The sequence below is a fragment of the Echeneis naucrates genome, chromosome 11 (assembly GCF_900963305.1).
Source record: "Echeneis naucrates chromosome 11, fEcheNa1.1, whole genome shotgun sequence".
NCBI lineage: Eukaryota > Metazoa > Chordata > Actinopteri > Carangiformes > Echeneidae > Echeneis > Echeneis naucrates.
In genome coordinates, this window is record NC_042521.1 from 3,000,999 (window position 1) to 3,015,385 (window position 14,387).

General features: G+C 40.7%; 1 protein-coding gene across 2 annotated transcripts in view; it reads right to left on the reverse strand.

Moving 5' to 3' along the window:
* macf1a (microtubule actin crosslinking factor 1a) overlaps positions 1-14,387 on the reverse strand; it is a 163,196-nt gene that overhangs the window by 124,294 nt on the left and 24,515 nt on the right. The window contains exon 1 of one of the 2 annotated variants that reach the window (XM_029513796.1): positions 8,787-9,200. The exons of the other annotated variant lie outside the window; for it this stretch is intronic. Coding sequence (XP_029369656.1) covers positions 8,787-8,841 — 55 coding nt within the window. The 5' untranslated portion in view covers positions 8,842-9,200. Of the gene's footprint in view, positions 1-8,786; positions 9,201-14,387 lie in introns of those variants that run through there. 2 annotated transcript variants of the gene reach the window in all.

Here is a 14,387-nt window from a genome sequence, read left to right on the forward strand (position 1 = left end):
CGCATAACCACGGTAACCAGGCCCTTAATTTTAACTCCAGCTGTTCTTGTTACCATGGACACCTCTCAATTAACACCCCCACCACCACCACCATCCCATCCTCTGGCCTTTCATTGGGGCACTTGACCCAAACTTCTGAAAAAGCTGTAATTACGGGGCTGTCAGAGGCGTCTGCAGGACCCTGGCTGCCATGACGTCAACATTTACATTCAGTCAACTAAAGGTCTCAGCGTCAGAGCCTTCCTTTTATTTAGCTTTTTTTTAAAAAAAAAAAAAAAAGCCTGACATCTCAAGATGACACATGATTGCTCCATTCAGGGGGCACGGTCACCTTTAACCCTTCCACCACCAAGGCCTGTTTGACATAGGACACCAGCAACAACCACACAGACTTCCCAAATAAAATGTTCTGGTGTTATTTTATTTTCAAGATTTCAAGACATCGGGGAGACGGTGGATTCTCTTTCACCCTCACTTTTTTTGCTTTCTGCAGAGATCTTTTCATTGTGTTCACGCTCTGAAATCATGCAAACACACACACACGCTAAGTGCATGTGTGACTGCTTTGTTCACTGCATGGCAGAGCAGGTGCAGCAGCATGGATCTCACCTGACAGGCACAACAAGGTGGAAAGTGATCAATGGCAGCCTAAATTGCTTGACATTTCACAGGTTCATGGGGGAGTCCGGTATGTTCAGACTTAGTCCTGTTACAAGTAGGGACAGTAATCCGCTTTTAACGAGCTCTAAGGGAGATGACTTCAAGACTGGATTTGGAACATTTTCAAGAAAACATGGGGTTTGTATCAAGAGTTTGTTCCACTGTGTGTCCAGAGAGGGAGGGGGCAGGAAAGGAGCAGAGCTGTCCAGTGAGAAGGGGGAGGAGAGGAGAGGAAAGCTGACAGACTGTATTGACAGACTGAGGGATGTTCTATCTGCAGTAACTGTTGGTGTCTGTATTGACTGCTGGCTCGGCCCTCTGGGCTTCAACAACACAGAACTGGTTGACAAAAACACAGACAGCACCTTTTCAAATGGATCCATTAAAGCTTGATGAAGTCAGTTCAGGTCAGACTGTCCCATAAACTCAAAAACTAACTGAGTGAGTTTAACGTCATGCAAAGCCCACACGTTGTGCAGAGAAAAACACCCAATGAAAGTGAAATGGGAAAAAGAGGAAGAGGAAGTGAAGATGTACACAGTTATACTGTAAACTCAGAGCATTTGTGAACTCTTTTAAAATGACCTGAGCTTATCCATGACCAATCAAACAAACAGAAGATAAATACTTCTCTCATTTAGGAGCTGTCCCCCCTTCAGATTCACAGCTCTCCTTTTAAACTTCAGAAGCTATAAGAATAGATCGAAGCTAAACTTCTTTCTTGGAAATAACTATTTGCCAAAGCAAAGATGGCAGATGTGGTTTACATTCTTCCAGTAACCAAGAAAGAACAACAGGATAAGTCTTATTTTTCTTTCCCTTCTCATTCACACATACACACCTCCTCGCCATCATTTCTTGCTTCTTTCAAATCTGACTGAGTATAAGTTATAGAATTGAAAGCAGCCTGCTCCATATCACACTGAGATAGCACATTTCCCACGCTGACCTCACTCGTCTCCAGGAAGTAAAGCCAGTGGAGCTCCTCAGGGCGGAGCCTCTAGGCCCCGACAGAGTCTGAGGACAACAGGAAGTAAACAGGAAGCAAGAGAACAGAGTAGACAAGGTTCCTTCCCACAATAGAAGCAGGAGGAGAGAGCAGCTGATACTAGCCATAAAACATAAAATAAAGGCATGACACCACAGGGTGACATGGATATATTCACACACAATGGAATAAGTCATTGAAGTTCCTTTTAAATTCCAGGACATAGGACATACTATCACCTGTCTGTCAAATTATCCCACTGATTCAACTTGACATTATTTTTATTATTAAGAGTTGGCAGCTGTCTGATATATTCAGAGGAAAGAAGCTTTTGCTCAAACGTAAAGTCAAGTAGAAAGTAGAAAGATGAATAATTTGGTTTGACTTCATGTGTTTTATTTATAGATCTTTTGGGAAATGTCCATTCAATTGTGTCACATTTAGTTGGGTGTGAATATCTGTGAACTTTACATAACACACGCAAACACACCTACATGGACTCACACACACACCAACCATGTGAATGCTGGATAAATGTTAGCTATAATTACCTTTTAACACTCATGTGAGAGAGCAGATAACAGAGGCCAGTATTATGGAGGTAGATAAAGCAATAGTGTTCAGGAGTGAACAAGGACAAAGGGCCAATAACTGCAGAGAGCCAACAAAAGTCTATTAAAACCAAACTCCATTCATTAAGGGAAACGAGATCGTGAATTAAAAGGCAGGCAAATAAAAAGCTTCCCACAAAAAAATGAAGCAACATCAGTTTTCAAAAAAGCATTTTAATCAGAGGAAAGACAATTGTCGTGACGTGATGATATAGATCACGATCAGTTACCTTAAACGGGATTTAAAATGGCTGCTGTTAAATAATCAATCAGTCTTGAAAAGGATGGAGGCTTTCAAACTTGAGAATATTGACTTTTAAATGTCTCTTTGAAACAAGAACGAATGGGATATTCCTTTTTGAGTTTTTAATCTGCTTGGCAGGTTTGAGTCACAGTGCTGCTGTGTTGCTTCACTTTACAAAACAAAAGCACTTATCTCCTTCAATGTTGGCTTTATTTCACTTTAGGAGGAGCAGTCCTCTTCTCCTTTTAACTGCGTTGTTCCTGCGCCTACGCTCTCACACTTACACAGTAATTACATGTACAAAATGTGCTCTATGCTGTGTGATTATAGTCCTGCCAGAGGAGGGAGAAGATTGTGGTTAGAGAGTGTAAGACAGGGAGTTAGGTGGTGCTAAAGTGTGAACAAAACAGGCCTGACAGTCACATATGGAGGCAAAAAAAAAAACAAACAAACTGCAAAGCCACAACACCCTCAATAGGCATAAAACACTCAAAAAACAACTCACTCAACTTCTACTGTGCCAAACTGAAAAGATGTGGATTTGTCTGACTGACCCATCACAGAAGTATGACGCACCCCAATAATACAGTGTGGTGCTTCTGTCCTTTGACCTCACTACAACTAATCAATGCCTCAACCCTGTGGGGGGCGCTACAGCCCTCCCAGCAGCACCGAGGGGCTCTCATCTCTCAGGGGGCAACATGAAACCACACCCAACTAGGTTTAGGCTGATAACGACAAGAGAAGGCTTATCATACCAACACATCTGGCTGGCTGCTACTGGAAGACTTTCAGCACTTGTGTGTGTGTGTCAGTGGACAGCAGACTGACCTAGATGCTGGAGACATCGTCCACCAACAGAAGCTGAGATGTTGATGTGTGAGTGTTGATAAGGAATGGCCTTCAGAAGTCCACTGATCCTGTAACCTAGATTTCCCTCTGCAGTTCAGAACTTTCACAGTGTTATTTGTCTCTCAATAATTTTTTTTTTTTTTTTAAATAACAGTTAAAAGTTGACAGGTTTCATATGTACCCATTTGGCTGCTAACCAACTTGTCCTGTCTAAATCTGGCATTCAGTTTCGCTTTAACAAGAAAAAAAAAAAAAAACTTCCAGACATTTATGTAACCTGATCGGCAGGCTGTAAAGTTCAGACGGGTAACTCATGATACAACAATGTAAAGCTACTACTGTTTATTTTAAGTAACTGCTTGTTTCTTTCAGCTCCGATCACAACTAATTACATGTGGTGGTGTTAAAGTCTGCAGTGCCGTGGGACGTAGGAGCAGGTCTCAATTTATCGCTTTTCCTTGGTACAAAGGTATTAAATAAAAGTGAAATGACTTCAGAGCTCTTTGCTTCGTGTATTTAACAACAACAAATTTTAGCTTGAGGTAACAGTGACTTCAGTATTGTAGCTGCTGTAAAGAGTGGTGGCATTTGGAATAGAAGAAAAACTCAGCTCAGTTCAAAAACACAAAGTACAGAGTCAAATGTGCAACCAAATTAACTGAGATTAATAAAAGAGTATTACAGACACTTTGGCCTTCCCTTATCATGCCTGACCACAAACAAAACCCAACACTGGCTTTTTAACTGCTGGTATTCAAAAGCTGAGTCAGACATCTGAGTTAATTTGGGGCATTTTGGAACTTGGACATGTGCAGGAGTTCCACCTCTGGAGTCTGGTTAAGCCATTAATAGTGACTGACACATTAAAGTCATGATTTTGTTTTCCTGCATAAATTACTCCTGATAAAATATGTGCTGTACAGCCAACAGAATATCCACACAAACCACTGGGTTCATTCAGATGTCGAGAGCAGTCAGATTTGAGTGTTTTATGCCTATTTAGGGTGTTGTGGCTTTGCAGACAGACCAACAGTATGTTCTGACAGTGGGGTCAGGGGGATGTTAGTAAAGGACTCGTTTACGTCTCAGATGAAATATGCAGTCCATGTGAGGTGAAGACCGCCGGACTGAGTACTGGCAGACGAGGTGAAGAAAGACGTCACATGGACGTTAAAGTTTTGTGCGTTTTGGTGTGGGATTTCATTTTGTACCTCTGCTGATTTACTGTGAGGGATTTTCCCTTGCAGAGTGAGCCTGGTGGATTAAAAGGTCAATGGAGAATGAGAAGTCACGGCTAAGTGACCTAAATTAACTGCCCAGACACACAAACACACTTACTTTCATTCATCTCTTCACACACCAGCTTTGTTTTTCTCCATCATCTCCAAACACACAGCTTGCTCATCAGCCAGCTGTCCCACCCCATCTCATCCAAACAAGGCAACTACTTTACACCAACAAGTCTGAAACTTTACCTCCCTAAAAAACACACACGTGCCGACATCTTCCCCTCGCTAAGGTGAGGTCTCGGACCATGGCACCCCTTCATTGATGTCACACTCAGACATCACTGACATAAAGGAAACACACTTGCATTTACAGACCATATTTTTCCACGGAGGCAAAGGAAAGAAGGCAAAATAAGGTATTTATAATCCCCATAACCCTAACCCTAACCCTTCAATCCAAGTTAATCTCAAAAATAACGGTGCCGGTAAAACGATAACTCATGACAGCAGAGACAACAATGGCATTAATGTTAGATTTCCAACAAAGTCAAAAACTACTCATATGACTGGATTACGATGAAGTGACCCACACATGGCTGTTTTCTGCTCACCATTTTCTCTGCTTGGGAGCAGCTGCTAGCAGCTCCTGAAACAATGGCCTCCTGTGAGACTGTAATAATGGCTGAAGGTTTGGTCCACTACCATCTCCAGGTTGGACTCAAACACCTCTTACTCTCGCTAGGCAGCATTTTACCTGAAACACTTTGCTGCCCTGAGTTACAGTCTCACAAAAACTGCCTCTATTCAGTTACTTTAGACCACACTGCGATTGGAATTTATCAAAATAGCAACAAAAGAGGAAGGAATAATGAATATTAGTCACCTACAGTGCCAAAGTTTGGGCTTTAATGCTCCACTACAGACTCCCACAGTGAAAATCTTTTTGAGGAAAAAACTTTTTTAAAATGTTACAGTGCTACATTTATTTCAGTCTACAAGGACAAGGAAAGAGTGATTCAAGACTGGTTGTTGTCACAATGGCTATAAGGAGAAATAGAAATAATGAGTTGCAAAGCAAACACATCTTGAATGGATGAGTCAAAGACACACACACACACCCCCCCATCTTCTCCATTCATAAAGTCAAGGATTTAACAGATGCATAAACTGCCAGTGGCTAGAAAATGAATGAGGTAATTGAGAAACAATCATAATTGTGTGTAGTCAAATTAATGACTATTTAATAGTTTAATTATTATTAAATATTAGACAATTGTGAACAAACACCCTTAGATAGACAAAGACTTCAATGAAAATATTATGAAATAAGAAAATATTAGCTCTTCATAAAGTTCTTTGATCCTTTGTTCATGAACTTGAAAACATGACCCTTCTGTAGTAAGCACAGGAGGCAGTGACACAAAGCTGACAGAAAAACAGCAGTACAAATAAACGGCCCTTATGGAGAACCGAAGCGTGCTGAGATAAACAAACCCAACATGACTATCACGTGAGACCACAGCTCATGTCATGTGACCTCCGCCAACAGGTAGAGAACCAGAGATAAGAATAGAAACAGACAGCAGCTCCACCTTAAACAAATTATGATCACCATTCACACACCTTTTCTTCCCCCGTCACTCAGTTTTTAACCAAACAGAAAATTGACAACTGAGGGAAGTGCGCTCGCGTCTAAGCTCAGAGTAAAACCATGTTCCTGGGCTCTTCCCTGAGGTCGAGTGTGTAGAAGAGGAGTTGTGAGTGGATACAGATGGCAGAGGCGATACAGACTCATGGGCTGTCAGACAAAAACAGACCAACTCTCTGCAGTATGAGGCAAATAGCACAATGATACCAAAGTCAGCAGCATCAGTGTGTTCTGAATGTTTGTGTGCAGCTGGAAAATAAAGTCTTCTGTTTTCATTAATGTGGACATCCCATTACCTCCAATCTGGATGTTTTTAAACCACATTCTTCGTACAAAAAAAGCCCTCAAATTCAAAAGACAGATAAATTAGTTACAGTTGGCTTTTAGCTTCCACTACAACCTGGTGTAATTCTTTCATTCACAAACTGTTTGTAATTAATTCCATGGGATCTAAAGTTGGTTAAAATAATTACATTTGTGATGATTACATGTTCCCACTGGCTTTAAAAGTAGTTAAAGAGTTTAACTTCAACTGTAATTTAAGGGGTTAAAGGAGATTGTAGGTGATTCTAACCCAGCCTGACATCTACTGCTGTAAAGCCTCAGACAGAGCAGCTGTTGGGGGGGTACATAATATCACCAGACCACAAGTAGCAGCAGGTGTAGCCATGGCCATGGTAAAACTAGATGATAAAAGACAGGGGAGGGGGATCAGTGTTTTTCAATCTGAATGCAGCCTTGAGATCAGGCCTGTAGATGGGTTTCTAAGGGTCCTCACCATCCATCAAACAGGGGGGCGGGGGTCCCATTATATGGACTTGTTATACTGCGTGTCCCATTACCAAATTGATTCTAATTATCTTGCCACATTATGTTCACAAGGACCTCTAACAGAATTAGCTACATGTTAACTAATGAGTGGGCGTCTTCCTTTTGCTTACATTTGCAGGTCCAGAGTAGGGGGGTAAGAGGCAGACGAGACAAGGACAAGAAAACAGGTGTCCAACAGGACTCAGACATCTGGATTTTAAGAGCTGGAGGGGTAAAACTGCAGAGATCACCATGCAGGCAACTGGCCTCTTCACTTTAAAATTAAACATGTCCGTGAGTATAAAGTGTGTGTGCACATGTGCACTGGCTCCAGTAGAAGCAGCTACGGCAGCAGCTCAGTCTTTACAATAATATCTAAAGTAATGTCTCTCTACACGGATGAACAAAGTGCACAGAATTCACCTAAAAGAAAATCCTAAACTTGCAGCAGAAAGTGTGAAGGAATAAAACTGAACTCAACTCTCAACCTCAACAACCTCAGACAATTTTTTGTTAGTGCAGAGTTTGTGCCAAAAATGGACAGCGTATCAAGGCTGAAAATAACAGCAATTCTATTTTTTAACTTAATGTGTGCTGACTTTCTGTGATATGACCTTTTTTTCCCTGGTTAACACGTAATGAGAACCTTATCTCAGAGTGATTAGAGTTTTTCTTTAACAGCTGATTATATAATAAACATGGGTATATAAAAGACAACCTGATTCCTGTGCCATCAGTAAAACATGTGCAGCATGTATACAGTATTAGGAAAAGAAATATTTCAATAAGAACTTGACTCTCAGAGCCACCCTGCTCAGCTAACTGTGTTGTGATAACAGCTGTTGAAGCAAAGAATCCCTGCCGGCTCCTACACGTCACCTGACACTTCAACACACCAGTCTGCTGTTGTCCTTTTTCCCTTGTGCAAGTGTACATTTCACACACATGTCTGACTTCTTAGCAGTGCAGACTAAGATCATGTGTCACTGATGCCAAAAAGTAGAGAGGCATCTCATCACCTTCACACCACTGTCAGTGCTGACATAAACAGTTATCAGGACTTGAAAATTAGCATTTGGAGCTAATTTAAGAGTTTGGATAAAAAAGATAAATGTTCATGAGGTCCCCAGGGTGCAGCTGATGTGTCCAGAGTGATGAAAGAAATCTGGGGCGTGTTTGCTGTTACAGAAGGAGGCAGCCGTCTGTCCTTCTACTGACCCACATTTTATCTGCACCCCATACAGCAGCTGAGTATGACAACACACACACACACACACACACACACATATACTGTACGTGAACCCGACCCTAATGTAAGCCACAAAAAAAAAAAGCATTGAATTTTCCAAGATATTAGTCAATAGATGACTGACTCACACGTCACACACAGAAGATGAGGAACTTGAATTTCTTGCAATTTGAATGAGAGCATTTTAAATTAAAATGTTCATGCAACATGAGTCAACTTCTAAACAAACTGTGAAAGAACTGAATCACTATGTAGTTGCACAAGGATCCTTGAAGATCAGGTGTGACAACAACTTCCGAGTCCAGCCCTTAGTTTAAACTAATGAGGAATCCACACACACACACACAAGTCACTCTGATGATAACACCTCAATCCTCCAAACAGAGATAACAAAAGATAAGATCCTGGTCCCATTACATCATTATAACACCATGATAGTCTCCATAAAGCACAGTTTTTACAAAAACAGATGAGAAGGTTGAAGTGGACACCAACCTCTTTTCTCCTCCAGACCCTGGAGGAACTGCCTGTAAGAAGCCATGGAGTTCATCCCTCCCTCCCAGAGAAAAGACAGACAGAGAAATAGAGGGGGGGACAGAAATGGTTTCAAGCCAAGCTAAAACTGGTGAGAAATGTCAGCAAGAGAAGGTGGGAGGGATAAAGTGATCGAGGAACTTCAAGTGAATAAATACAGGTGAGAAAAGGTAAGAGTGAACAGAGGAGAAACTGAGTAAAGGCAGGAGCAGGAGGGAGAGTGTGGAGGCTGCTGTTAATCTCAGAGGCACACAGGAACCAAGCTGTCAACGAAGAGCCATCCTTAATCAAGCAGATAATCCCTCATCTCCCACTCGCTTCTTTTCTTCATCTACCAGTCTTGTCGTCTTCTTGCCGAATGTTTATCGCTGGTTACGAGAGCTGGAGTAGAGTGTGACGGTGTGTTAGCGCTAAGCCGGATAGAGGAACTGGACTTTGACCACAAGGCGAGTGATGTCACTTCCAGAACCAGCAACATGTGTTTCACTTGCGTCTGTGTGTGTGTGTGTGAGTGAGAGAGAAAGAAACTGAAAAAAGAGATAGGCGTGTTTTTATTACTCAGCTCAGCTGTGCCTTTTTTCCCCAAAGCAGCATGGTATGTTGGCTCAGGAGTTTATGCATGAATGTGTGTCGACATTTGTCATTCAACCTGCTTCACACTGTGTCCTTCATGTGAGTGTGACTTTCAGCTGCCTGCTGGATCGACATACTGGAGCAGATTACAGAGCTGGACTTTTTTGCTCTTTTTATAATTTTCCTGCTCAGCTTTGATCTCCCTCATTTTGCACGTGTTGTTCAAATATCAATATTTTAGCTGACTGAACGCCTCTACACTCGTCTGTCACTGAGCCAAGCAGCCTGATATCTACTGCTGCAGCTTTAATAGAGAGTCTGATGTTTTGGCGGGAAGTCCTCCAAAAAATGGAAGATGACTAAGAAGTGTGCGCACAGAGTAGGGCAGCACAATTCATTAAAAATCGCAATTTAGCCAAAATCAATATCCAAGTCTACAGAGATGCATGTAATATTGCAATGCATTGTTAAGACCATAAGCCTTGTAATGCTACATGGACAAATCATGTTCTTCGGACATAAAAGAATGTGATTGTTTAGTACAAGAACCCAGCTCATATCATTGGGGTTTTTTTTCCCCCCTTTCTGTGAAATAAGTTTTTTTAAATGACTACTAAAACATAGTCACAGTATTTTTTATTTTTTTTTGCATATTTAAAAATGTATATGTAAAGTCTTTCTTTCCCCACTTGGTAATACCTACCTGGATTTTAACATGCTACAAAAATGTGAACGCTCAGTGACACAGACGGCAGATAGGCCAGATAAGGTCTAGTGCCTTCAGTTCAGGTACAAAAACAACATTGAACATCTCCATCCACACACTGTGATAAGCGTATTTATAAGTGAAGTGTAAAAAAGTAGAAGGCTGCTGCCTCAGGTCACATCAGGCTACAGGAACCTTAACATCATAGGGGAGGGAAAGAAAGCTCAAGATCTCGTGTCTAGTCCAGAACTGTGGTTTTAATCTGAAATGGGTTTTACACGAAACAGAAACTGGTGCAACAGGAAATCAGCTACAACTGCAAAGAGTTGGTGAATATTTTTTAAATGGCACAGCAGTTCTCACTAATCCTGATATGATATTGGCTGGTTAAACAGTCTAAATGCTTAAATGGTTCTTCTGTGTCAGAGTGAAGAAAAAGTTTAGGTTTTTTTGTAGACTACATGAAAAAACAGTCAATTACAAATAAATCAAGAGTACTGGGCCAAATTAAAGGCTGTTAAATCATCACCTTGTGCAATTAAATTAAATAAATAAAAAAAGTTGTTCTTGTGTCTTCTCTTTAAGATCCATGTTATTTTATTTGCTGTGGTGCCATGTGTCAAGAAAAAAAGGATGAAAACAGATCTTTAATGCTCTACACATGAAATAAAGGAAACAAAGTGTTCCTTACTCAAGGCCAATCTCAGATTTCAGTTTTCTGCATCTCACCCTTTCTGTCACAGACACAATAAATGCAATCTAACACGTCTGAACATTTCTCAGTGTTTGTGTAAAAACACCTAGAAACTTGGCAGAGAAACTCACTGGTTTCAGGAGAACCAGAAGTATTGCTATTTAACAGGAAACTAATTACTGAACAAGACAGATACATTAAGGGTGTGTGTTTATGTGTTTACTGGGGAGATTTGATAATGGTGACCTGACCCACCGTGTTTGCTGTGGTTGCATTCAAGGTGACTCTTTCAATGGAGAGATATAAGAAAGCGACAAAAAACATTGTCCACACTGATACACACTCCAAAATCCTGAGCAGACAAAAAAGCAATGCAGTTCAAAGCCAACATGCTCTATTCAACAACTCAACGAAATCCTGACAAAAAATGTTGAAGACTTTTCAACAATCCTGAACGTTCCCCTGGGAGTCCTCTCTTTCACATGACCCTGTCAACAGCAGCACACTGCTTCAAAGGCAGTACACTGTGTGCGCACACACACACACACCAAACCATCGTCACACACCAGGCCAGAGGAGGCGATGGCGTGACTTGTCACCATAGCAACAGGACAGCAGCAAGCTGCTGGTGTTTTTTTCTGCCTTTTACATTCATTCCTTTGGATTAAAAAAAAAAAAAAGGCCTGTGGGCCTGGCAACAAACTGTAAACCGGCCCTGAGGTGTTAATAGTTAACTTTAAAACAACACAACCAAAACAAAATGAAACTACAGTAAATATGTGATAGCAGGGACACACACTCAGACAGGAATATCCTAACAGTTATTTTTATATATTTATATATATATATATATATATATATATATATATATATATATATATATATATATATATATATATATATATAGTTAATCTCAGCCCATGTGTCCCATTCATTGATTAGAAACAGAAGCTATAACCGCTAAACAGAAGAAAAACGAAAGAAACAAAAGTCAAACACCCAGCAGCGACAAACAGGGAGAATGGAGATAAAGCAATTGTGTATTTACCTTTGTTGGAAAAGATCAACAGGAACAGCAGCAGTAACATGGAAGAGAAGAAAAAGAAAATATGATGAGATCTGGCATAAAAAGTCAAAACCCAAAAATTTCATGAACCTGTAATTCATTCAGAAATTAGCTAACTCCATCTATTTTAATATCACGCATTTCACCTTTGACAAAAAACAGAGAGTATGGAGAACATGCTGGGACAACACATACAACAAAGTGTTAAGTCTTGCCAAGAAAGTAATGAAAAAAACTGGTAGCGACAGTCAATCAGTGCTGGTTTTTACTACATCATTTTCTCTACTGGCGCAATATAAAGGTGTGGAGGATTGGGTCAGGATCAGATATAGCTTCTGTGTCAGCATCTGAACAGAAACCATGTGCAGCTCCAATCAGAGAGCGGGTTCAGTCAGTTCTGTTACAGCGGGATGGGTTAAACTTGGTTGTCTGGGTTTACTTCATCACTGTGGAAGTTGCAGAGAGAAATCCTGTGCTTGCATTTGTTCCTACTGGTTCAGACTGTCAGTCTTTATAATAAGGCCGTGCCAATAACTCAGTGAAAAGTCTCCAGCTGGTTCGAAATGCAGCAGTAGGAGTACCGACAGGAAGTAGGAAAAGACATGATGTCACTCCTGAGTTTGCCAATAAAATCAGTTACAAACCAATTAATGTACTGGTGTTATCTTCTTAATCTTAAACTATTTAAACCACCTGTTGCAATCTTTAGAGCTAATTCATACTGCCTGGAGTAGTTTCTTTGAGCCGGTTATTACTGGTTTAATGATTCTAAGATTCAGGCTTCAACAGATCCATCGTCACCCTGTTCATACACGGGGGGGCTAAACAAAACTGTGACACTTTCCTCTCATGAATCTGCACTATTTTTGTCTAACTCAGGACAAATTGTAAATTTTGATGCGTTTCATAGCAACAATTCTATCTACGATCGTTCATGAACACCACCAGCTTTTACAAGCTGATCTTTGTGACACAGAGGAGACGAAGAGGAAGAACGAGGTAAATGAGCGCACATTGAAGTGTCAGAGGTGAGGCAAATTCATCCTTCTAATAGTAAGAAGTGTACCGAGACACAGAGATTGAACAAAAGCACATTTATCTGTGAACCACAGAGAAGGGGGAGTTGTCATGCTCTGTGCTGTCACGAGAGAGAGAAAGTGACAAACTGAACTTCACTGACTGACAGAGAGAAACAATAGCTCAGTCAGAAGGTGAGGCTAGCACGATTTTCTACAGAGCTGCCCAGTGGCTCTCGCTCTATATAGCTCATCTTCTTAAATAATGGAGGGGGAGGGGAGAAAAAAAGAAAAGCAGATTTCTGCAGATGCATGTAGGTCAGTTGGAGCACAGACAGCACAGTGAACCTCAAAAACACAGTATATAAACACACAATGACTGGCAGGGGAGATAAAAACCACTGGAACCAGAAGCAAGATGAGAAAGCAATGTGGCACAGAGCTTTAGTTAATCTAACCACTGAATTCAAAACCTTGCTAACACCTAAATAATGTTATAAACCTAACAGGAATAGTTCATCTATTGACAGAGAGCACCACAGAAATTTACATGACCAATTATTCAGTACAGCAGAAATGACTCTAGCTAATATTAATTATATTATCTGAAAACCTGTGAGGTATGTGTGTTTTGTCTAGACTTTGTGGAGTACAAGTAGTAGTACTAGTATTAGAAGTTGTTATTGTTGTTTGTTTTGTTTTTTTTTTAATTATCCCGGACAAATTGATTGAAATGTAAATCTCAGTGGCAGCAGAAATAAGACTATAAGACCAATAAGACTCACTTCACAGGTGGAGAAAACAATCATGCATTTGCTGTGTGCGTGCAGGCTGTATCAACACAACCCTTGTGTGCACACACAAACACAGCTCTTGATCTCCTCCTGACTTTTTCAGGCCAGTTTACAGAGGAGGCTCTTGCCCGATCATGTCTGAGCTGACCTTCTGTCTCTAGTCATGTCACCTGACTTGTCATCTTATACCACACACTAGATTAAAGTCATTCTCAGCCTTTGTTTTCCCATGTGTGGCATTTCTACATGAGAGAACCACGCTGGCTGGTGAAACAAAGCATATGTTTCCGAAAAGACACAAACAGTCAAGACTGCAGTAAATCAGTGTTGTTCTTCAATGTGAGTGGAATTTCAGGAACAAAACTCAGCTGACATCACCTGTTCACCTGTTCAGTCAATAGTTAAGATAATACCAAACACACACACACACACACACACACACACACACACACACACAGGGAGGGGCTGAAGCTAAAAACCATGATGATCCAGACAGACCACAACAGGCCCCAACATGTTTACATATAAACCATTAAATGAGCTAAAACATGGGAGTAGTGCTTTAGTCATTTAATGTGAATAAATAATTAATAACTGAACGCCCTTTCTTTCCTCTTTCCCTTATATTACGTCACAGTTTGCTTTTTAAATGAATCAGAAATGTCAATGTTTAGCTAGAAATGTGTTGAACTGTCCAGTGCTGTTAAATACTG